The following is a 25170-nucleotide window of genomic DNA, read 5'->3' on the forward strand; positions in this document are numbered from 1 at the left end:
AAAATATTTTTCTAAAAAAATTAATGTTTTTAATTATGTACGAAATTAAAATATATCATGATAATAAAAAAAATGACAAAAACACTAAAACTTAAAATGTATACTATCAAAATGATTTAAAAATAAGTATAAAAAATATATTATTAAAACAATATGCATTTTCCGAGAAAATAATTGTTAATGATAAAAGAATCATCCTTTAGACATAATTTACAGGATAATCATATTACAGACAAACTAAGGTTAAGAATAAGTTAACGACAAAACTTAGTCATATTACGTTTATGATAATATTTTAATAATATAACATAATGATATTACATAATTAATAAACAACAAAATTACTTTACTAGTATTAGACTAGTGTAGCTCTTCTAATAGTCCTACTGCCAATACGGTCAAATTATGCAAAATATAATATGATGTATAAACTAAGGGTTTTTGGACGTAGTGAGAATAATAGGTTTCTTGGGACGCCAGGAATATAAAAAATCGAATATTGCATGCAGTAACAGTTCAAGTAGTTACCAAAATAAGTAGTTCTCAAATTGTATTGTAAACGTTTTGAACTTAACGTTTTCTTTATATTTGCTATTTTTCATGTGGATTTACGATCGAGTATAATAATATAATGTGTCATTATTGTCGTCCGTATAGTATATAAGCGTAATAGGCTACGGATGAAGGACTTAAGCGTCGGGATCGTATTATTATTAGTACTTTTTATAGTTTTTACTATGATACACTATATTTGTTTTATTTTTTAGACAGATACAGACCGTATCGGTTTTAGTATTTCCTTAGTCCTTAAGCAAACTCGTCGTTTCGTCTTCTGTCTAAAAAAAATTGAAAGAAATGTCACAATTTTCTAATAGTAATTGTTAATGATTTGGAATATGTTTTAGTCATGTGTACACCACGGTAATATTGATATGTATCATTGAAACGTACACTGTCCCTAGTTAAAGTCCATAGGTCTAAATAATAATGTACGGAATTGTGCTGGAATGGGTTAAAAAATAATCTTGCGAACCAAGTGAATACCTAACCTCGATGGTTTGACTCCATATTGACGGGTGGTTTTCGTTCCAAGTCATCGGGGCCGGGTGAGGTGTATTTGGGATAATTTACGCGACTTTATCACTGTCTACACAATATATAAATACATAGAGGTACTTAGGTACTTACATTCCAAGTATTTGGCGAGATCGTAGTCTCTGGTCTGTTCGGCTATCTGTTGAGCCGTCCGGTCTTGTCTGTCGACGGCCAATAACGGCGCCCCGGCCGACACCAATAGGTAACAGATCTTTCGTTCACCGTTTTGGACAGCCACGTGCAGCGCCGTCTGCCCTCTATACGCAAGTAAGCAAGTAAAAAAGAATCAAAAATGCTTTAATTGATTATTTATCTAACTAGGTATATAAATTAACAACTAATACATTTGTAATTGAGTTTTGTTAGTTCATCTTTGAAACTATTGGAATGACTTTGAAATAAAAGTTTCATTGATACAGACTTTTTGTGAATTTGTGAGGAATAAAAATATGTAATCATTCTATATACAATGCAGCACAACTTAACCTTGATTGTGCGGTTATGATCTGTTTTTATTTCTTAAAACCAAGTTTATATTTTAAGAAATCGATAATATATATACAGTAAAACCTCTAAATACCGGACACTCTCGGTCGCCTTAATTTTGTCCGTTATTTAGAGGTGTCCGCTATTCAGAGGGGGGAAATAACTTGCATAAATTAATAACTATGTACAACATTATTTATATGTATATGCAATATGTATAATAATGATATAATGTATATTATTTTTATTATTTTAATACAAATATTTATTATACATATTATGTATTATTTAAAGTTATGATATTATTATCTATGTAAAAATTAATGAAAATGTAAACAAAAATTAACATTTATTGAAAAAATCAGTTACTTTAGCTTGTTTAAGCCCTTGATGCATAGTCATTTCAAGTATCAAGGCATTTTCTAATTCGACTGCGTTGGAGAACAGTGAAGTGTTCTGTATATCGATAGAAGAATATAAACTGTTGAAAAATCGTATGAAAAATGTTTTTATCGACGCGATAACGGACGGATTAGATAAACTACAATTGTACATAGTATAATAATGAATAATAGTCAGATTATATAAGATAGTAAGATAGATATTTATTGAGGCATTCCACGATTATTCAACATTTACGATAAAAATCGTCAAAATCAAAAATTAAATTGCCATAACACTGTCCGTTATTTAGAGTGTCTGGTATTTAGAGGTTTTCCTATATAAAAGTAGTGAAAATGTCCCTGTTCCCATAAAAACATTCGCTACTTGGAGGTGTCCGTTAAGAGAGGTTTCACTGTATATATTTAATATATAGTTCTAGAATTCATATAATTATAGTTTATTTTGTTTCTTTAAATTTTAAAATATGTGAGGTTGGAGAGTGCCTTTAATGCGCCCCATCAATTACGACCCTCAGAATAGCTATAGGCAAATTGTACAATGTATAACAGTATAATACTATAATGTATTATGTATAAAATATTCACTTTAAATGTAATCAGTGAAAAGTTTTAAGTTTTATGTTTGAACTTCGCAGTTTAAACATAAATACTATAAAAATATAGGTGATTTCCTTAATAAAAATTCGACTAGTGTTTTTCATATAAATATGTACATAATTAATTGTGAGGTTGAAATCATTCTTATTAAAAAAACTAAGTCGAGTGATAAACCATTTGAATAAAAAAATTTAAATGCCGGAAATTCATCCTATCTTTGTCATATTGGCCTCCTACTGATAGTTAAACCGTGCCATTTTAGGCTCATTTTAAATAATCATATAAAATCGTATACGAAATGTTTGTAGACTCGAGTTATCATCAAGCGAAATCATATTGTTTTTTTTTTTTTGTGAATCTAACGTCTTAAAAGTGTTATGTTGTCCATTTTACACTTGAGTACGCGCGGATAGCTGATTTGAACATCGGTCAGTTTAGGGCATTCATAAACATTAAATCAAGTACAAAACATGTGTTTTTTTTTTTCAAAGGTTTCTATCTTCTAGTGTAGTATCATTCGTATGGTTATTACAGCTATATTTTAAGTACGAGCCATTTATTGTTAAACGTTTATATTTTAATACTTCAGTACTTTTTTCTTAATATTTTTAAATGGTTATTTAGGATAAAATTGTGTTCGAATAGAGCCTAAACGTCCTAAGTGGTGCTATCCTAAGCACACGTTTGTAGTGAAAATAATTACAAATAATATCTATATAAAAAAAAAAAAATTAAATTAAATGTACTCATGTTATTTTTGCAAGAATACGCGATGACGTAATTATAACGGTTGGATACTTCTCAAAATAATATAACGATATGATATTTTATGTTTTGATCCATTTTACTGTAATAATGTGATTTTTCAAAACTTCTTGAAAGGTTAAATTAAATCGTTATTCAACAATCCGTAACTTTTTTTATCTCCTTAATATATTATTTTATTTTATCCCAGCTGTCTTAAGAATTCTTATTTTATAATATAAGTTCCTATTTTTATAAACTTTATAACTATGTATGTATTAAAATTTCATTAATAGAATAAAAATGAAAGTATATAAATTTAATATAATATTATAATTTCTGAAGTTAACTTCATACATTTATAAGAATCACCTTTTTTTGCTCTTCTTTGAAAACACATCAAATAAACATGAAATCCTCTTTATTTAGTTTCATAATAGGACATACACCGGATACATTTAATGAGAAGATATTCAGATCTCCTTGTATGTATCTATTGATATGTTTTCTTTTGATTTTGTAATATAATAGTAGTAACTTATATTTTGTATTTATATTTTTTACTATATTGGAAATATTATTTACGACAGAGATTATTGTTATTATTACTTTTACGTTTAAGGGCGTACATCGAGAGCTGTGCTAAGTATAATATACCGGGCTATCATTATCTTCATACATAAGTACGCTACGACTGTAACAGCAATTTGATGATGCAGTTTTACTGATTTTCAATGACCATAAAATATTATTCAACGTTGGGTTGGATATTCTAGGAATCGCTATTTGGGGTTTTCTGACCAAAGAATAATATGTTTAATTATAAAGCAGTCGATTTGGCTTGTAGACTCTAAGCTCCGTGGGTGTCAAGCCTCAAAGCTAATGAAATAGATGATAGCAGATTTAGATGTACCTAGCTAATATATGTTTACGAACTGGCGATAAATATAATAAAATAATAATATCATCATTTATCACCAAAAGAATAATGCGAATGATCAAAATCCTAATTGTTACGGTATTTTTTCGTGAAGTCTAAAGAGATCAAACTGAATTCATATTACGCGGTAACGTGTTTTATTATTTTTATTTTATCGTGGTAAAAACCAAATCGTGTAGTCAGGATTACGCGAATACGATTGAACGAGAGAATATAATATTATATTAGGTAAACGAACGACTGCAGCGGCGTAGAGGTGGTTACTGTGGCGTACACGTGTCACGTGCGCACGTAGGTACGACGAAACCACATTAGCTAAGGTGGATTTACTCCAATAGTACCCACAGGCAATAGAAGTGTGTGCATGCGTTCAATATGTTCGTGCTAACAGAGAAAAGACAATTTTTGCCGATGGTTAAACAAAACCTCTCAGAAAGTGAAACAAAACTGTCCAAGTTTTTTTTCATTAAATAATCCAGAATGTTTTATAATACCTTTCATACGAGTTTTTGATTACTTAATTTTTTTCATAAAACACTGATTAAATATTATTTAATTGTTACGTAGATTATTGTATATTTTTTAAAGTAAAACATGTTTTTGATTTTTTTATGTCCTGATACTTTTGCATCTCACCACATCACAACAATAAAATAATTTATATTATTATTTATAGGTAGTACGGACAACGTTAGTTAAGTTAATTTACTACTGTTAATTATAAATAATAGTATAATAGTAATGAAGTTATTTAAACCAATACTCAAATAAAATTACATTACTTTTGTGTAAGAAACGTAACTTTTTACTTTTCACGTAACATAAAAAAAAATAAAAAAAATACTTGTCAAAAATAATTTTCATTACATTTTCGTTATTTGATTAAAATGCCAACATAATTTTACTATTTTTAAATTACGTAATGTGTTATAGATGTAGTTACTAGTCAAAGTGTTGGGTATCTAGCACTAAGTAATATGTATTAACTTACTCTTGATTGTCTTTGACAGACACGATATTGGACGGCGCATTAGCCAGTATGTATCGAACCAGGTTCGAATCGCCACGCTGACTAGCCACATGTAGAGCTGTCTGCCCTTCCTTGTTGATGGACATCAGAGAGTAACCCATTTCGAATAGATTTCTCAGCTAAAAAACGAAAATTAACAAAATGTTCAAGAAATGGCAAAGTGAATATCGTACCGTGGAGCACGGACATACAATCAGTTCATACCCACTACATATGACGTTATCGGTGGAAAAAAAATACAAGGGGAACGTGTAAATTAGTTTTAAACAAAAATCATAATATATGAAAGCTAACAGGTTGAATAAAATATATAGTTACTGTAGTTTGGTACGTAAGTAATGAAATAAATTAATGGTTTATATATTATATTATTTATATTATACGGCGTGCGGAAACCCTGTACCAGGATTTCGTAGAAAAATAATGGCATATTTTTATAAAACAAAGATGCAACGATTAAATATGTGTTTCTGTACATTACCATGTTTAAGTTCCCTGTTTTAGCCGCTTCGATTATTTTATCGGAAGTTCGCACTTGACCGTAATGACTGCAAACAAAATGACAACTCTTATTAAGAATAATGAAATTCTTACAAAAAAGATTCACTGAATACCTGGCATATATATTATTTTTTGTTTATTCACACTTAACGTTAAAAATGTATAATGTAAAATTAAAACAAAACTATACATATATATTCTTTTTTTTGTTATTTAAATATCGAATCTTTTTTGTAATTTTTGTAAGATCGTGGCCTTATTAATTAAGTGTACTTACTGATCTTCATTTGATTGTAGGTCAAATAGACGATTGTATACTTCACTAAGCGAACATGCAAAATTATAAAAAAATGTAAGAATGTAACGTGCATTGTTAAATTTTATGTTTTTATGTTAAAAATAATATTTTTAATTCACTTAAGTACTTTTGTTTTTGAGGTATGAAATCACTGTTCATCAAGTTAGATACAACGGTTTCGTACTATCGTCTTAAGTTCAAAAGTTTTACATCGATAAGTTTATTTTAATATAATATTTTGTTTGAATATATTTATGTGAAAACAAATATTATTGTTATAGGATTTTCAATACAATTAAAGTTGTTAATCGTTAAGCATGTACCATTTATCTAATGCATTGTTAAATTCGTTAATAAGAATTATATATGAAAATGATTACGTCAAGGGGTAATATTAAAGACGTGAAATTGAATTAAAACAAATGTACTGTGTAAGATACAATAATAATTATTGAATCGAGAAAGTTTCGATGATAATAATATTATAAGACCTAATGTGTACCTAGCTCTTGTGGAATGATTGGTCCCATTGGTCTGGCCTTCGTCTTGTGGACATTTGACCGTAGAATGTGTTTTGATGTTTTCCAATCGATTTATCTCCGACTTTACACGCATGCTTTAAAAACCAATAACAATAGTAACCTTTTAAAAACGATGCTCCACTTACCTGACCTCGGTGGATCATTAAAGCAAAATATAACATATATTCTATACTGACCTCGTTGTTGTGTCGTGAGCTCCTTGGTCGTCGGCCGATTCTTTAGATTTTAGTACTACGGTCACATCTTCTTCGGTGGACAGTGGTCTATGTGGATCATCCAACACGAAAAGTTGATCGTGTGTGATATCTATGAGATAGTGAAGGCTTTCCTGGGCTCGGTCGATCCTGAAGAACCGTTCGGCCGTACAACCTGTGTGCAGTTATATATTATGTCAGGCATATTTTCATTATTTTAGACACTGTTAGTTGCTACAAGTATAATTTTATTATTACAACTTATTATCATATCTTGTTACAATCGTGTTATAATACGTACAGTCGACGAAACACCAGTCGGGTGATAATTTCGGCATGGCGTTGCCCGCGTGGTCTTTTGATGGACTGCTGTTTAACTCCAACTTGTCGACTAACTTACGGACAGTTTCTAAATCCGCGACCGGTTCCACTTCTATCTCACCCATATTGATCGCTGAAATCATCGAAACAACAACCTAGTATAAATAACTTACGTATAAGTTACTTTTTATACACAACTATTCACAGAATTTATAAAAAAAAAATAGTAGACATTCAGAATATTATGCATTATTAAAATAATCAAGAATAATGGAATAAAATAAAATACTTGTAATACAGTAATATTTGCAGTAGCAAGTATTAAAAATATTTAAAAAATAACGTTTACAAGTTATAAATAGTTATACAAACAAATATTAAAAATTTTCTTTAACTATAAATACAATTGAAAATGTTTACTCACATGACTGGATGAGCAGCTCTTTGTCACAGTGGTGTTGCTCATAATCTTGAAGCCTCAGTCTTTGGACAGAGACTTTATGTTTGTCTATCGTGGTCTCACTAAAAAAAAAAAAAAGATAAAACTAACAATATTATCGTAATTATTACGTTAACGGTGTCTACAGTCGATTATTTAAATCTGACCAGCTGTCTACTTACCGGGTAGGTGTCTGTCTGCCTTTCCGACGTTTCGACATCATTGTTGCCTGGTTGAAGAATCCTAGCGTGATCACTGACGGTTTTAAACGACAAGCTTCACCATCCACTTGCATAGGCACCGGTATACTAGTAGTTATGCGAGCAGTTTTACATTGGCACAGTGGTGTCCCAGTCCCTCCAGTTTGCAATCTCGTCTAGACAGTACAGAAATGGCCATGGTTACTTTCGACGACGCAATATTGGTAGTTGTAAGACCATATACTGGTACACTTTATATTACGGTTATCGAAGTTGAAAAGGTATTTTAATTTATGTTGAGATAAAACGAGTCACAATAATTATGATTAATAAAGAACTATATGAGGCTTACCCACACATAATATGTGACTCAAGAGAGAGATAGTAAGAGTGAGATTGAAATATGGTTATCAATTACTAACATCAACAAAAAAATACTATCAATTTTATCTTTAGAAACTTTCACTGAGATCATTATAACGGTTAACTACTATGGTATTTAGCTCTTTCTTCGGCCATACAACTTTTTGTGTAATAGGTATAGACAGTGCTCATTCATTTAGTTATTATTAATGGTAATAGTGTACGCCGATTTTGTCTCTTATGCCTGAGACAACTGAAACTGTTAATACATCGCACCAAAACGAATTGTGTTCAACGTATATATTATTGTCGTTGTTTCTTCGCTCTACTTGCAAAGTTACGTCGTGAAGCATTGAATATTAGTTCAAAACAATGAACCAAACTAAGTTTGGAAAACGATTTGTTTATTTATAAACAAAAATTTCAATAAATGTCGTTTATACAATTTCATCGATATTGAATACAATATATAACGCAAAAAGGACCATCTGACAGTTGTGTTTAGTATCTATATTACCACTGAGACTACGTATCGTTAGTATTCTGTTACGTGTATCATTAATTTGCTTAGATATTATATAATTGGAAAATATTGTAGACAAAAACGAGCGTATAGTGTACGATTACATGCATACTCGTAACGTTAATTAAAAATCAATTTTTCTACAAGTGGAACGTGTATTACCGGAAAGTAAGTAAATAACCGTTTGAGAATAGATGAATTTAATATTATGTTATTTAAACACGGAAACACTCACTATTTGCATGATTGTTAAGCCGATGACTTCGATGAGCCCGTCATCGGTAGAATTGTTGCCAGCTGACTTGTTCCACGGTCGTGTGCCACCCCCATAGCTGGGTATGTTTAAAAACAATATGGCATGCACTTTCAAGTCTTTTATGCGTTGCGTCAGATCTTTGCCGTCACACTCCAACATCACGTGATCCGATAATCCTTTCCACTTTCGATCCAATAACTCAATACCACCTCTGACGCCGTAAAACAGTTTGTTGTACATTCGTGAGCTAAATTTTTCCGGGTTGGCCTCTGGAATGAGTACGTAAACGTGTGTTTATGCATTTTTTTCTAATATTATTAAATCCGTTTTTAATAACTATAATATCCAATGATTTATTCAAAGGCATGTAAGTTAATGGAAATAATTAACTTAAACAGTTGAGTTGATTTAACATAATAAAAAGTTATGCTTTAAGTTAACAGTTAAATAACCATATATTTTACTTTAAAACAGGAGCCTCCAATCTACGATCCGCGGGTAAATTCCGGGACAAGCTAATTAATGTTTTGAAAATAATATATTTATTTTTTATTTATTTATTTCTTACAAAAAATTTTTAAATAATTATGGTCCGCAACGGTAAAGAGAAATTTGGCCCGTTATAAAAAAAAGTAGGACACCACTGTTTTAAAAGCCTAAAGTTAATAATGTTATGAAGAAAAATATCAACTTAAATTGGTTAAAAAAAAGATATTTTATTTTTTATTTTTATTATCGCCTGAGTCATAAAAATATAAGGATTGTGAAACTTTGATTTTTTTTTTTAATAATCACAAAATATTTTGTTAATACATTCTATATTTATCTATTGAAGAGATTTGAACGAGTAGTATATTCTTCTTGTTACACACTAACTGTAGAAATTTAGGCAATTATAAATGAATAAAATACTAATATTAATAATCTAAGTACTATTTATTATTTGTTTACATTTAAAATAATTATTTACCTATAGGTACTAAATGAAGAAACAAAACAATAGTTAATTAATAAAATGATTTAGATTTCAGTTAAATATTATTGATATCTACAAACATGATTTTAACTTAATATCTTTTAATTAAAATTCACTGGTAAATGTTAAGTCTTTTAAAAAGTTAAAAAAAAAATTGATTGTTTAATTATTTGATGCCTGCCTTTGGGTACGTGTTTTTCAATTAATAAAACAAAATGATAAGATCATTTATGAAACGACAGCGAGATAAAAATAATAATATGTGTGAAATAGCATCATATTGTACAAAACGTGAAAGCCATGGGGGGGGGGAGAGGGGATACAGCGGTTACTCATTTTAAACGGAAATTAACAGATATTTTTTGTATAGAGTCGGTGGGTGATTGAAGAGGTTATTTTGACAAGCCATTTTCCACAAAAGAGAACGTAATCGAGATATATATCATCACCATTACCTCTGGCTTCGTGGAATTCAAGCGCAATTTGAGCGTCCACTCCCAATGAGAAGTAATTATTCATCACATTTAATGGTAAATTGTCTTTCCCAGCGTGGTCCGTTCCCTTGACGTGTTCATTGGGCACTACTTCCAAGTTCCAGCGGTCCAACCGGATTGTTTCGCTTTCTTCCAAGTTGGTCAATATTTTCGACACGGGTTCATCCATGTAACCCTGTAGGAAAATTAGTTTTAAAATTAAAATGTAGGGGACGAAAACAAGTATCAATCAAATATAGATTACTATATCTTCAATATTATTTTTTCCAATTTTTTTTCAATTATTATACGTAATTCTTGCTCATTTAAACTACTGAAGTTTTAATTCTGTTTTATAGATATCTTATCATTTATATTACGTGGTTATATAGATATGGAAAATACAATAATAGTACATACTTGTATATATTATGTAAAAATAAAGTTATCGTTTAGAAAATAACATAAATAAATGCTTGAATGAAGTTCTGTACATTTCTAAATAGTACAATTTACTTTAGGAACTACAGTAATTAATCGATTGCATTTGCATATCTACTTAAACTACCGTATCACATTTTTTTTATTTGTTGCTTGAAAATTGTGATTGTACAAATTTTTAAAATTTTCGTTCAAATTCATACGAATTACATACTGAATATTAGTAAAGAAAATTTTCAAAAATTCTAAATGGGTGGGGCCGGGGTGATGTACGTGTCAAAACAATACATAATGACACTAAAATATGTGCATCCTCAGTCCAAGGAATAAAAATATTTGTAACGAAAAAGATGGCACATTTACACGATATTATTGTGTAGTGAAATTATAAATGTACTTTTTTGTAGTTTTCGTCAGAAAATATAGTTAATTTACAATATACATGTATACATTTAGTTCAATATAGCACCTCAGAAAGATGTATTTTGTAACGTTTAGTCGCTATAGTGTATCTGATCAATATACACGTAATTATTCATTTTGCAGTACAGTTTATTTAAGACGATACAACTTTTGTATTGAAAAAAAAAATAATGAAAATAACGTTTTCGATAAAGTAAATAGATTTATTGATTGTTTTGACATGATCGTAAAAAGAGATGGGAAAAATAATTTAAACAAAATTATTTGGATTTGCTTACATAGTAGAAACGCCCATTATTAACTCTAGGTACATGATACATTTAAAATTTTGGAAAATATCCTAAATACCAACTGCAGTTATATTTATTTTAAAATAAAAAAAAACATTTTTAAAAATAATTGTAATAATAAATATCTAATATTTCAGTGTAATTTACTTAACTTGAGAAAAATAATAGATTCTGTATATTGTAAAATCGATCTCCAGAACAGGAATCTCCGATTACCTTAATGTGAGTTTATTTAAACCTACTCATACACAACTATCTGTGTTCAATGAAAGTAATGATTTTTTTTTCTGGTTAAAAATTAAAAAAAAATTATTTATATTCATTGCAAAGTGCAGAATGTTATTGATTCATTTTATAATTTCTTCAATCAATTTTTGAAATAAAACAAGTTAAATTTAAAAAATTTTAAATAATAACTTTTTCTATATTCATGTCTAGTATAAAATTAATGTAAGAAATAAAAGATTTATCAACGAAAAAAATAATTATATACGTAAATGCACAATCGATAAATGTTAAAATCGGGGCTTGCATTTGAAAAAAAAAAATTTGTTTTACGTTATTTACAATTAAAACGTTATACACATTTTGAGTTTATCGTTATTCAGAATTTAAACGTTATTCAATTTTTGCGTTTATCATTATTCAAAATTAAATTTTTTAATATATTTTAAAAATTATAACTATTAAATAATTGAAAATTAATTATTTCATTTAATGATATACTATATTTAACGTTTTGCGTTATGTTTTGTTTTATGATATATTATATATTTTGTTAACCGTTATGCTTTGTTTTGTGTTATTTAACTATATGTATTTATGTTTATCGTTTTCCGTTATAATATTACGTTACAAATCTCAATCGTTTTTTGTCAAATATAACGTTATAATCATAATGTTATTATAACATTTGCAAGCCTTGGTTAAAATACAAGATCATATGTATCTATAAGGTAAGTTATTAATCTTAGATGATTGTATTTAAGGTACTTAAAATCTCTAATATGTCAATAATATAATATATTATTGAAATTTTCATATTATACTTACGCCACCCCAGCCGAGAGCCCTGGCCAGGTCGTTGCCCGTGCCCAATGGCAGCACGCCCACTGGAAACGATACGGCGTTTGCTATTTGGTCCAAGATCGACAACACCCAACCGACAGTGCCGTCACCGCCGCATGCCAACACCCGGAGATTCGGTACCTTCTTGTACAGTTCCAGGCCCATTCTGGGACCGCCCCTACTGAGATCGAACACCTGCCTGGGATTCAGGTGCCACTGGAATTTCTGCAGCAGCTTTACACCCTGGTTGCCGCCAGACTTTGGGTTTATAAATATTATCACAGGTTTGACATTCACCGTCGGTATTGGTTTGATAACGAACAACTTGTCTTCTTTGTCCGGCTGCAAAAGAAATATATTACAAATAAAATTAAAAGCAATTTATATGCAACGATGATAACAATATAGGTGAATAAATTGGAGAGAATTTTGCTGACTAAGATCCCCAAAACTCAGGCAAGCACTCCCAAATCAGGTATTCATTAAGTCAATTATAATTATTTAGTAAATTAAATTTTTAAATCAAAAATATTTAAAACATTGTTTTTATTATTACTTATTACCTACAATATTTCTATACTGCAGTATTTTATTACACGTACCATGATAATTGTTGCTTTTTTATAAAAAATGTGGTGAAAAAATAATATTTAATTAACGCCAGTCGGCTTTTATAACAATAATGATAGTTATATCCACGTTTGAATGAATTTATCGGAAATACTGACAGTTTGCTCCTATGATGATAAAAGTCATAATAAATAATACTAATGGCTAATACGAGCATTATAAGATCGCATTAACACTTATATTTTATTTCGATTTCAGGGAAAGGTCTGTGGGTGAAAGGGGGTTGTGGTTAATTGATGTTTATCATTAAATAACTGACATAAAATAATATTATTATGTAGTGAGTTTTAACTTGATGTGGTCATTAGTTTATAGCATCAACTATTTATTCCAATCAAAATCTCAAACTAAATCATAATAATATGCTTGTGGGTAGTATTTGATTGAACTTGCTTTAGAATTGCTATGTGTATCGGGTAATTAAATGTATTATTTGTATGTCTTTAATGACTTCAAAAAGATAAAAACAGATCTATAATCACCAAAAATGTGATGATTTTATGTTAGGTTAGGTTAGCAAAATAAATTAAGTGATGTTCAAGTGGTGCAATAATTTATTGCACATTGCGTATTTTATTTTCATCAATAATATATAATATAAAATGTTTAATTTTTATTAAATTTGTGATTTTTTAAACATGTTCACCTCATTTTTATGTTTAAATTATGAATATATTCAAATTTTGATTTTTGGAATTTTTAAATGTAATTAAAGACAATATTTTAGAGTACTTAGATTTTTCACAACATTTAAGGTGTATCCTGTGGCGATACCAACTTTGATTTTTCATACGAGATCATACATGTTTTAAATCAAAATGTGAATCAACTAATTTTTTCTGAAAATTTAGATGTGTTGTAATTAAAATTTGAACGAAAACTTTCGGAGTTATTCTCCATTAAACACTAGGGAATAAGAATAATAGTCTATTGAACTAAATACTTAATAAATATATACGGGATCAATAATTATAATTCGGTATGCAATATAAAATATTCGTTAATGATTATTACTTATTACTAAATGCTTATGGATTAATATTGCACCCGACAATTTTTAAAACAAAGAAAATATGTACAAAACTATTTCCTTTTTATTTTATCGTGATATTATCTTATATTCTTTATAGGTATAAACATAATTCTTATTCCATAGTATTTAAAAGAGAATAACTCCAGAAGTTTTCGCTCAAATTTCAATTATAATATATCTACATTTTCAGAAAAAATTAGTTGATTCACATTTTGATTTAAAACATGTATGATCTCGTATGAAAAATCAAAGTTGGTATCACCACAGGATACTCCTTAAATGTTGTGAAAAATCTAAGTACCCTAAAATACTGTCTTTAATAATTAAATTTAAAAATTTAAAAAATCAAAATTTGAATAAATGCCTAACTTAAGCATAAAAATAGGGTGAGCATGCTTAAAAAATCACCCTATATACTAACAAAGAATAATTTAAAAAAAAAATAATAATATGTTTTATGGAATCATGATTCTACTAAAGGAATGTTAGAATTATAATATGTGTATCAATGTGATCACTGATCAGTGATCACATTATACCGATATGTTTTAATACGTGATGTCGAAGAAAGTCTAAAAATTATGTATCGATATCATATCATATAATGGTACAGTTAATTGATTGCGTGTTGTATTTAAGTTCAAAAAAAAAAAAAATAAATATTTTGTAATTAAGTCGAATCACGATGATTATTATTATAAATATGAAATTGTTATGACTTAGTCAATAGATAAGTGTTTTAAAGTTTTTACAATGTTATAAAATAGTTGCTAAATAAATTGCAAGATAACGTGTTCTAAGACTATCGTGATGTGGCATTGGAAATTAAAAACGCCATCGCATTGATATTTTAACAAAATTACGAATCCCGGAGGTTGGTCACATTGAGTGAAATGTGATCCCTGTAGTTACGAGCACTAATGACGACGCTACTAATGAACCGTAGCTTAGCTTTGTACTCGTTTAATGATGCTTCTGCACTTCGTGCACAATGTTTATTTTTCTTTATTTGTTTTACAAAAAAATAAAATATAAAACATACTTTTAGTTTATATATGTGCTAATTGTACACGCAAACGTGCTTAAATTGAAAACAACAGTGAAAAGTTTACTTAAAACCTAAAAACGTGAATTTCTATAATAACGCATTGATAATGTTTTATGTATAACGTTTAGGAAGACTGTGAGAGATACTTTAGAATGCATTTTATGAAAAAGTAATATCATGTCTCCTCACCAACCATAGCTCGGACATAAGATTTCATGTCCATTGTCCATCGATGGCAAAAATAAATTTATTAGTTGATTATAGGTAAGTATTTTAAATTATATTATCTTTTATGGGGAAAACTGTTTAATCGACGAGTTGCAATATTATGTAATTATATATCTATACTCATCGGAAAACTATGATACGCGTTTATGGAGAAAAATATCCAAGTCATATTTGTTCGTAAGAATACTTGAATTTAATATAATTTTGTATTTTTTGTTTATCATTTCACTACTTACATACAATGTATATATTTGTTTAACACAATGTATTATAGCTGCATTTTAACAACAAATTCATTTTGGTACATTATTATTTGTCTATATTCGACGTAATTTAAATGAACCTTTATAACAATTTTAGCCTCGTTTATTGATAATAAAAGTAACACTATTGTTATTAAATTCTAGCATTCTGACGTATTAAAAGCACATAAATCGATAAGCTATGGTGTACGCTTTCAGATTTGTTCAAAACTAAATCAGCCTCTTTTTATACTACTTATATTATAGTATAGGCACTATACATTAATAATGAGTGTTATATTTTAAAATTCCGATGGTAAAAGTTTAAAGTAATATATTATGCAAGTCAATACAATCTGCAAGAAATTAAAGAGAAAATAAAAATGTTTAATATTGTAACAATATATAGTATTATTTCCATTTAATACTTGAAAGTGATTCATAAGAATTTTATTTATAGAATCTTAGTAGTTGTAAGATTAGTCAAATCTGATGAACTACATAACTTAGCTGAAATTCATGGGAAAGGATTTTCTAGAATAACAAAAATTATCAGTGTCGTATGTATGAAAACTATTAAACTTAAGACGTTCAAATATAATATTAAGTTAAAACAATTAAATACAAGATGAGAAAATAATTCGTAGTTAATTATTTATAATTTATAAATACAAATATCTACGTAGTGATTATCACAGTGGTTATAATATGATATTGAAACAATTGATATTTAGATGCAATTGATTTACTAATATTTATTTCAGAAGGAATATCATTACTTCATGTATTCTAATAAATAATAAAGAATATTTACGTAAAATATTATTCAATTTAAATGATTTCATAATTCAGTATTCCAGGGAACGATTCTGCGTGTTCTTGCAACTCTCTAGAAATTCCCAGAAATTTCTTGGAGTGCCAATTCTAAATAGTTACTGTTATAAAGATATAAATAAATAACGAGGTTTTTGTAATTAAAATATAAATAATTAAAAATATGGTCTTTTATTAATTACGTTTTGTGCTTAATAAATTAATGGTCTACTTAAAAGTTTCAAAATCCAGTATGTGAACAAATTTATTTTAAAGGAATAAAAGTATTGTGAGTTTTCTCGATGAATCATCCCATATATCAATCACTTTCGTTTAACACTAAAATATAGATAACATTTACTCAATAGACCGTTATTCACGTACGTAATACGATTAATCAAGAACGGTAAGAATATTGAAATTTACCGTCGTCACAAAATACGCAGCACTTTTAGTTCGTAATGGCGACGACGCCGACAAAAACAATTATTATTATAGACCATTTAATTAGCGAATTTTGACGTACGTTGTTTGAATTGTAACGCGTGTGAACGTTTCGCGCATAGCAAAATTTAATTTTTCAATAAATCCTTTCAAAACTATCCTTTTTTTGAATTTTTCACCTCCATCCTGTTAGTCTTACGCCAAATCCCGAAACATAATTTTAAATACCAAAATTTTCGTTCGGATGCAGTTAAATAGAATGATATGGTTCAAGTAACTGTTTACTGTTTTCATACTATCTAATATCATTAAGCGTGAATTGTCTATTTCTGAAATAATTAAGAAATTATATATTATATTATATCGGACGACAACGCATCATCATTTGTAATATACATATTATATAAGTTCTTATAGATAACACAAATTAATTTAAAAAATAATACTTGTAATAACACCCAGTGTGTTGAAACATTTTAATTTATAATAAATAATAAAAAAAAAAATTTAAAAATGGAATAAAATTAATTGGAACGATGATAATATGTAACCTAACCTAACCTAACTAGCTATAATTCTGATTTATATGTTTACATAATTTATTTTCTTTCTTTAATCCATCGTGGATATAACATTCAGTATAATTTTAATTATTCTGTCCAGGACACATTATTACCATTTGCGGTAAAAAATACATGGTGCAAATTTTTAATGCGATTAAAACTCAAGATAATTTTTCAAATGTAACAGTAATATTATAAACAATGAAAAAAAAATCTGAAATTTACAAAGAAAATCGTCTTGCAAATTTTAAAACGATACGAATAATAAACATATTTTTAAAATCGCAGGAATTTGATAATCTTAAATATTTCTATAAATTTATAAGAAAATTATATATGCATTACTCAAAACTTAAAATGTTGAGTGATGGCATTATTTGCGACATCTATAGATTTGCTCCATTTGTACTTACAAAATTACCCTCTCAATTTAAATTTTGTGTAATCCCTACCCAATGAAAATTGTAATTTGCACCATCGAAAATATTGTGGTATAGTCGTATAAGTTTTCTAACATACTAGGAATATACTTTTATAGCACTTAACTACAGCTACACCGTCATATTGAGCTATTTTCAGCATTGTGTAATTTTGCCGTACCTATATAGGTATAAATAATATTCAAATTACAGAAAATGTTAACCTCTCATAATTTTGTAAGCTTTTTAAATTTTCTAATGTGCACACTTGTGATAAAATATCAAACCTTACTAAGAGGTATAATATGCTCAATGCGTTGTATTTTTTAAACTAAGTTTATTAAAAAAGAATATGAAACGCATAACGATGTAAAGTCATGTGCTATTATTTAAGTCAACAACCATGAAAAACAGCATTTTCAACCATGCTTATACTAGTTATCTGTTCTATATAAGCCTGTAAAAAAATGTTATCCATAAATTAAGTAGCTTAAAGTGTTCCATACAAATTAAATTAAACTAAAATATTAAAATAAATAACTAGAAATAGTGTTTAAGGTTGGTAATTAGGTCATGTAAAATCTAAAATACAATACCGATGTAATATTTTTATTCCACTCGAAAATATTTTTATAGCTATGAAAATAAAGCAATATACTTATTATTGGTATATTTTAGGCATTCTAAGTATAGATTAAAACTGGAAAAGAGTCTGTTGAAGTGTATGAAAAGTTCACAAAACGATTTTTTAGACTTAAGGCTATGCAACAAAGATGGAATTGTTTTTAAATGTTTTTAATGCACATTTCGGTGGAAAATGAATTGAGCATTTTTTTAAAAACAAATTACATACTTTTTCAGTTATTTATCATGAAAATTTCATTTTTCATATTTTACGCATATTATTTATTGGTATTTTTTGAACGTTTTTTACGTATAATTATTGTGGATTTATAATACGAATAAAGTTTTTTTTTTGCCTAATCTCATATCTATGTTTTGGGATATTAATTATTGCACAATCGCATGCGTATTTCACTGTGCTTGGTATATCGAATTCACAGCCCTGCAGGATTAATATCATATGTTATAGCATAATATTATTATAATATTGTAAACGCCACTTTCTCACGTTGACGGTTGGTACGGTTTCGTGACCTTCGATTTTTGTACGTCAAACGCGGCTGTATAATAAACGGATTTAGGCGGTTTCCAAACTTTTCAGACACACCATATACCCTATATTGTATGCAACGTACCTACGCGCACGAACTCGCAACATCGGTCCCCGCGGGACATTAAAACTTTTACGACCGCTTTTTGACCGGTACAGTCTCATAAATAAATGTATGGTCGAAGAGCATACATAGTAAATTGTTGCTGCGGGCGGCATTCACTGTATATTAGTATTATATATATATATATATATTACACACCAGATTGTTGTTCGGATCTATTATACTCGGATTTGGCATACGACGTGTCTATGGCTTATAGTTAGATAACGATGATTTTTGGTGGACGAAATTTTATTTTATTCATATCGTCACGACCTCGACCACCACCGCACACCACCGCTGTAATCGTTAGGTTGAGGTGTAAAAACATAAACAACGAAAAAAACTACAACGATAACATTACGCTGGTGTTTAAAAATGCAATGATATTTATTTTTTTGAAATATGGCATCTGTATAAAAAATAAAAATAAAAACAATCGTTAAATTTAGAGGAAAAAATATTTAAAAAAATATGTTTATTACAAGAAACAAATATAAACTGTAAAAATAATATATTACTGTATATCACGCAAAACGAGTTGCTATACCTATGCAATGTGCATATATTATAGTTCAAAATGCTAAAAATATTTATTTTTTTAAAATAAAAAGGTAATAATTAACAATTTTCTCGTTTAAAATATTATATTGCGATGAAGTCTACGCATGCTTATGCCCAACTCTGAACCTGTGTTTAGGGAAGTGCGCAACACGTATCGGCGCTAACTATCCATTGGATTTTTGAAACTTTGGTATTGTTATCTTAACTATGTTCATATTTATCACAGTTATTGTTTTCGTCGTCAAGGTATTTTGATACAGCTATAGATTATGGTTTTGTGTTCAATTTGGAATGATATGAAACATTTCTGGATATAATCTGGACGATGCTGAGCGTGTCTTATCAGAGAAAACTTTATTATTATTATTATTATTATTATTATTGCTTGGAAATATTTATAATAATAATTAGAGACTACATGTAATTATAATTCAACTGTGAAGAAACTTTCACTTAAATGCAATCTTTATTGAAATTTAAGTTTATAATTTATACTTGATTAAATCCCACTTTAAGTCATTGTTAAGGCGATGAAGAGGATTTCCCAGAAGTGCGAAAAGACAGTTCCTAAACATTAAGGCTTCAAAATGATTTTGAAGACAATCGCGGACATTTGTATATCAATATAATACCATGGAAATCTATTTGACGGTGGTTGTGTTTCAAGTAATTATAGATAGATTCATTAAAGATATATACAGAAGAGCGTTAAGTAGCGTTAAGCATATTATTTCGAAGGATTTATTAGATTAAACCGTTTAGATTTTATTAATGATTGTACGATTGAACGATACTGTATTCATAGCAAGAGATTTATTAATTCCTATTGTTTGATCTGTGGTTGTATAGTTTTATTGCGATTTATAATTACAAATGATAATTAGTCATAATAATATTGTGTATTTAAGTGAATACGATATACTAATTCAATTCGAGTATTACCATTATTTTCTGTATCAAACATGTTGTGCGCAAACGTTTTAAACTTAAGTATTATAGACGTTAGCTTTAATGGTCTGTCTGTGAAATTGTATTACTGCTTTTCTTCTAGCATAGTTTGTATGCAACATATTTTTGTGTAGATTTGAGGCGTAAACAAACAAATAAATAAATCAAAACAACGGTGCGATCTAACAGTTTTTTTTTTTTTTTTTTTGAAACAAACATAACCATTACAATTTTTGTTTTTATTACTTTTTCAATTTAGAACGAACAAAATAGGAAAAAAGTTTACGAATAACAAGTAGATATATGAAAAATATATAACTTTTGAAAGACTAATATCAAATTTAGCTAAATTGTTATAGGTATTATTTATTGTATTTCCTTTCCATAAAAGTATACCCACTATAAATAATTTTTATGCAAAATTTGAATAATTTGTCGAAATAATCATTTAATAATATGAATACTATTATTTATATTTTATTTTATTTTTATTTTTAATTTTTTTTTGTTTATTTATTTTAAATATAAATTGTTTTTATTCAACTAAATCCACAAGGCTGTGGTTATAAAACAGAATATCTGTTTAAAAATATAAATGTCAGAATTGTTATATAGTTGCATTAGTCACATGTGATTTAAATTTTAAATTATTTTTATAAAAAGCGAAGCATAAAAATCACGTTAATATATATTATTACACAAAACGTACAAATACATCGTTTACATGTTTCCATTGTATATTTGTATAATATTGTTTGCAAATAGTGTAAATATTTTAGTTTCCATTATTAATTTGAGCTTATGAATATAGAATTTTTTTTTTAAATTTATTTGAAAACATACAATCTGTAAAGGTATTTTTTCACTAAGTATATGTGATGTAAGGTGTATTTATTTATTTATGTATATTTATATATATATCTTTTTTTTTTTTTTTAACAAGAATGATTTGATTTAAAGAAAGTATCAGAAAGTAAAACTTTTAAAGTGAATGATACAATGTTTTAGACTTATTTAAATATTTATTATTTTTTTTTTAAATTTTAAATATTGTTTTATCTTATATTAGTACGACTTTATACCAGTTTTTCTTTAGTCTCTCTGTGAGTTTCCTAGAATGTTGGCAGAGTAAAGGGCACGGATCAGAGAGTTTTAATGGTTTGCTAAGCGATAACGAAATAGCTTATAGAACGATGTTGGTACCTCTGAGACTGTTTGGATGTTTAATTCAGAGTAGAGCATATGGTTTTTTTACGTAGAAAAGCACGTTTGAAATCATACGTAATGTTATTGATTGGAAGATTTGTATTTAAATTGTATTTGTTTTCTTAGCAGAATTTCATAATTATATCTCATAAGACAACATTGGCATTAATAAAGTTTTATGTAATAAGAGTTTGTTTTTTAAGCTAACTATGGAATGTTTTCCAAGAAGGGCATAAAGAGACTTACGTTTGGTGTTTAATGGAATCCATTTTTGTTTAATGTGCTCTGCTTGAAGAAATTAAGGTAAAGCCTGGCATTATAAATTTAGTATTGAGTGTGAAATGAGCTTAAACAATTAGAGCTAAGCCAATTTTTTTATCATTTTTATGGTTGTCTACACCGTTGATATTTTAAAGCAGGATGACTAATGATGAGGAGATATTATATGAGTTATTTAGCATTTTAATTAAATGTGCAATTGAGAATCATAGTGAGGAGAGATATCAGTGGGCTTAATAGTGCTTTTAATTCAACTATGAAGTTAGTGAGAAACAAGTTCTCATTTTTTTCCATTAGAAGAGTTGGGTTTATGGTTAGATGAGGCCTAAACACGAGAGTGAGGTATGGTGGATTTGAGTTTATTTCTGTTGACTGCTGTTGGGTAGATTTACAGTTATTATTATTTTTAGTCACATTATTTGTATAATTTGTATTTGTGTTATTTTTTAAATTGGATTTGAGTTTGTTTGTAGTTGGATTTCGGAATCGTTGGAGCTGTTTATAGATTTGACTTTCTTTAGTTCGCTGGATGGTCATTCTGGCAGAGAGCTCATTTGGCTGATATCTCGTTTGATTTACTGCAGTTGTTGGTTTGTACGATTTTTTCTCTAGTGAATGCATCTTGGATGATATGAACAGTTTTTTTTTTTTTAGTAGCCGTAGTATTAAAAATTTAGGTATTCTATGATATATCTATATGTGTGTAGCTCCGCTGTTTTTATTTTAGAATGGAGTTTTGATGTTGCACTAAATTTATCGTTATTGAATAACGCTGGTTCTAAATCAACGAGAAACATTGCCAGTTTGGTTTTTGTTGCTTTTTTTTAAAAACGTCGATAATTCGGTGAAATGTAAAGCATATATTATAAATGGCTATTACGATTTTGACTGTTAGTGTAGGTTCTTAATAAATACACGGGAAGATTTATATTCTATTGGGGTTAAAATGTATGGCATTGTGCGTTATTTTATTTTAGTTAATATATTGTTTCCCAATATAAATCGGAAATTTTTGGTTTGTATTTTTAAATTGTTTGTTGTTGATTTGAATGATACATTTTCAGAACTAATCAACTTAATTAATTGGTTGCGAAGTTCGACAAGTTCTAGTACTCTCCGGACAAATATTGGTGGCAAAAGTTAAGTGTTTGTATTTTGGGCGTCATCAGTGGTTTTAGTTATATTTTCGTAAGAGTTTTGAGTGATATTTTCACTGTCGTCATTTTCTGTAGCGGCTGTCATAAAAACTGATTTAGTTTCCTTTGGTACTAGAATATTGGTAGATGAATGGTTTCTTTTGGATTTGTTCCCTTTTCTTGAAGATAAAAGGTTATTCTCCATTCAACGGACGAGTTAAATATGTCGCTTGACTCACTATGCATACGAATTTTGCAATCGTTATTTTGAGATGCAGTAAGACTAGATGTTGATTGTTTTGATAAATGGTTTAAGCGATTTTATTTTTACATGTTATCAACCGATAATATGATAACGGTGCCGACTAATGATTGCCGGCCGACCGCCGGTCGATAGTAGGAGACGTCCAGCAAAGAGTGTAATTTTATTTAGTAATTGTAACTGTGAGGTTTTGAAGGTTAAATTAAGTAAAAAGTTTAAGTTAATTTGTTTCATAAAAAAAAAAAAAAAAATAGAAAATTTAAGAGTTTTTCATTTCGTGTACAATAATATTGTAATATAAAATACTGTTTAATACATATTAGATGTAGTATCAGATATATATATATAATGGTTTATAACGTGTGTATAGTGACGTACGCTGCGTGACTTGAAAATTGAAATGAAATATTTTGCACAATGCAGGTATTTTAAAATGGATTTACGTTCATCCTGATAGAAATTATTAACAATATTATAACTTATTTAAGTATTTAATTGTAATAGACAACCGAAAATACATATTTGATAGAATATTGCTTTTAATATTAGTACAAATAAAAACTTTAATTTTAAGGTTGATAATAGACAAATAATTTATTGTTCTTATGATATGTACTAAGGACTTACTGTCGAAACTTTAATATTAAGATGAATTTTGTTATTCTTATCTTATTTACGATTTCATATCATAATGTCTTGATAAAAATGTATTTGATCATATTTTAAACAAATTTAAAAAAAATTCTTTATCCATAGAATTGATCTGATAAATTGTTCTTTTTACCATTGTTATAAAAAATATTGATATATCCATTGTGTAATAATAGATTATTACCTTTTTTATTATTAATGAATGAAAGAGTGTCATATTTAAATAAAGTTTAAGAAAGAAAATCAAATATTAGTTGACAAGTAAAACTCGTGTGATTAAATAATATATAAACCTGCTAAAATGCCCTGTTACGAAAATCTCACCTAATTAACAGATAAAGCCTTTACCATTTTTATCTTAATGACATAATATGTACACGTAGTAAATACCTAATATATAGTAGATTAGCAACTAATTTCAGATATTAAATATTTTCAAATATAAAATGTTGATTGTAGATACAATTATGTATAATAATTAATTAACTAATAAGAAAAAAAGAATTAAGAAAATATATTTTAACCAAAGATATTATTTAGAAGATATTTTGATCGGTCCCCCTTATTTACACATACTATAAACACTGATCTAGTTAAAAAATTATCGTACGGTTAAAATCAATTTGAAAAATATCTAGCTAATAAATATTAGGTTATTTAATTACATGAAGTATTTATTATTTATTTTTTTTATAATGATTTAAAATTTTATCAGAGGTACCTATGTGTAATTAAAACGTAAACATTACGTACATTATAATAATACTTGTAATAATATAGATAATAGCGAAATAATAGCTGAATGTTTAGAAAACGTATACTT

General features: G+C 28.0%; 1 protein-coding gene across 1 annotated transcript in view; it reads right to left on the reverse strand.

The window, feature by feature from the left end:
* The window catches only part of LOC112597416 (eye-specific diacylglycerol kinase-like), a 222069-nt gene that overhangs the window by 10765 nt on the left and 186134 nt on the right, over positions 1-25170 (reverse strand). Inside the window, 12 exon segments of the mRNA XM_025343462.1 lie at positions 1189-1352; positions 5258-5415; positions 5778-5844; positions 6075-6119; positions 6598-6711; positions 6814-7006; positions 7133-7285; positions 7577-7674; positions 7774-7967; positions 8913-9202; positions 10365-10578; positions 12590-12946. Coding sequence (XP_025199247.1) covers positions 1189-1352; positions 5258-5415; positions 5778-5844; positions 6075-6119; positions 6598-6711; positions 6814-7006; positions 7133-7285; positions 7577-7674; positions 7774-7967; positions 8913-9202; positions 10365-10578; positions 12590-12946 — 2047 coding nt within the window.

The sequence above is a fragment of the Melanaphis sacchari genome, unplaced genomic scaffold (genome assembly GCF_002803265.2).
Source record: "Melanaphis sacchari strain LSU unplaced genomic scaffold, SCAv2.0 Contig40_pilon_pilon, whole genome shotgun sequence".
In the NCBI taxonomy this organism is placed as follows: Eukaryota; Metazoa; Arthropoda; class Insecta; order Hemiptera; family Aphididae; genus Melanaphis; species Melanaphis sacchari.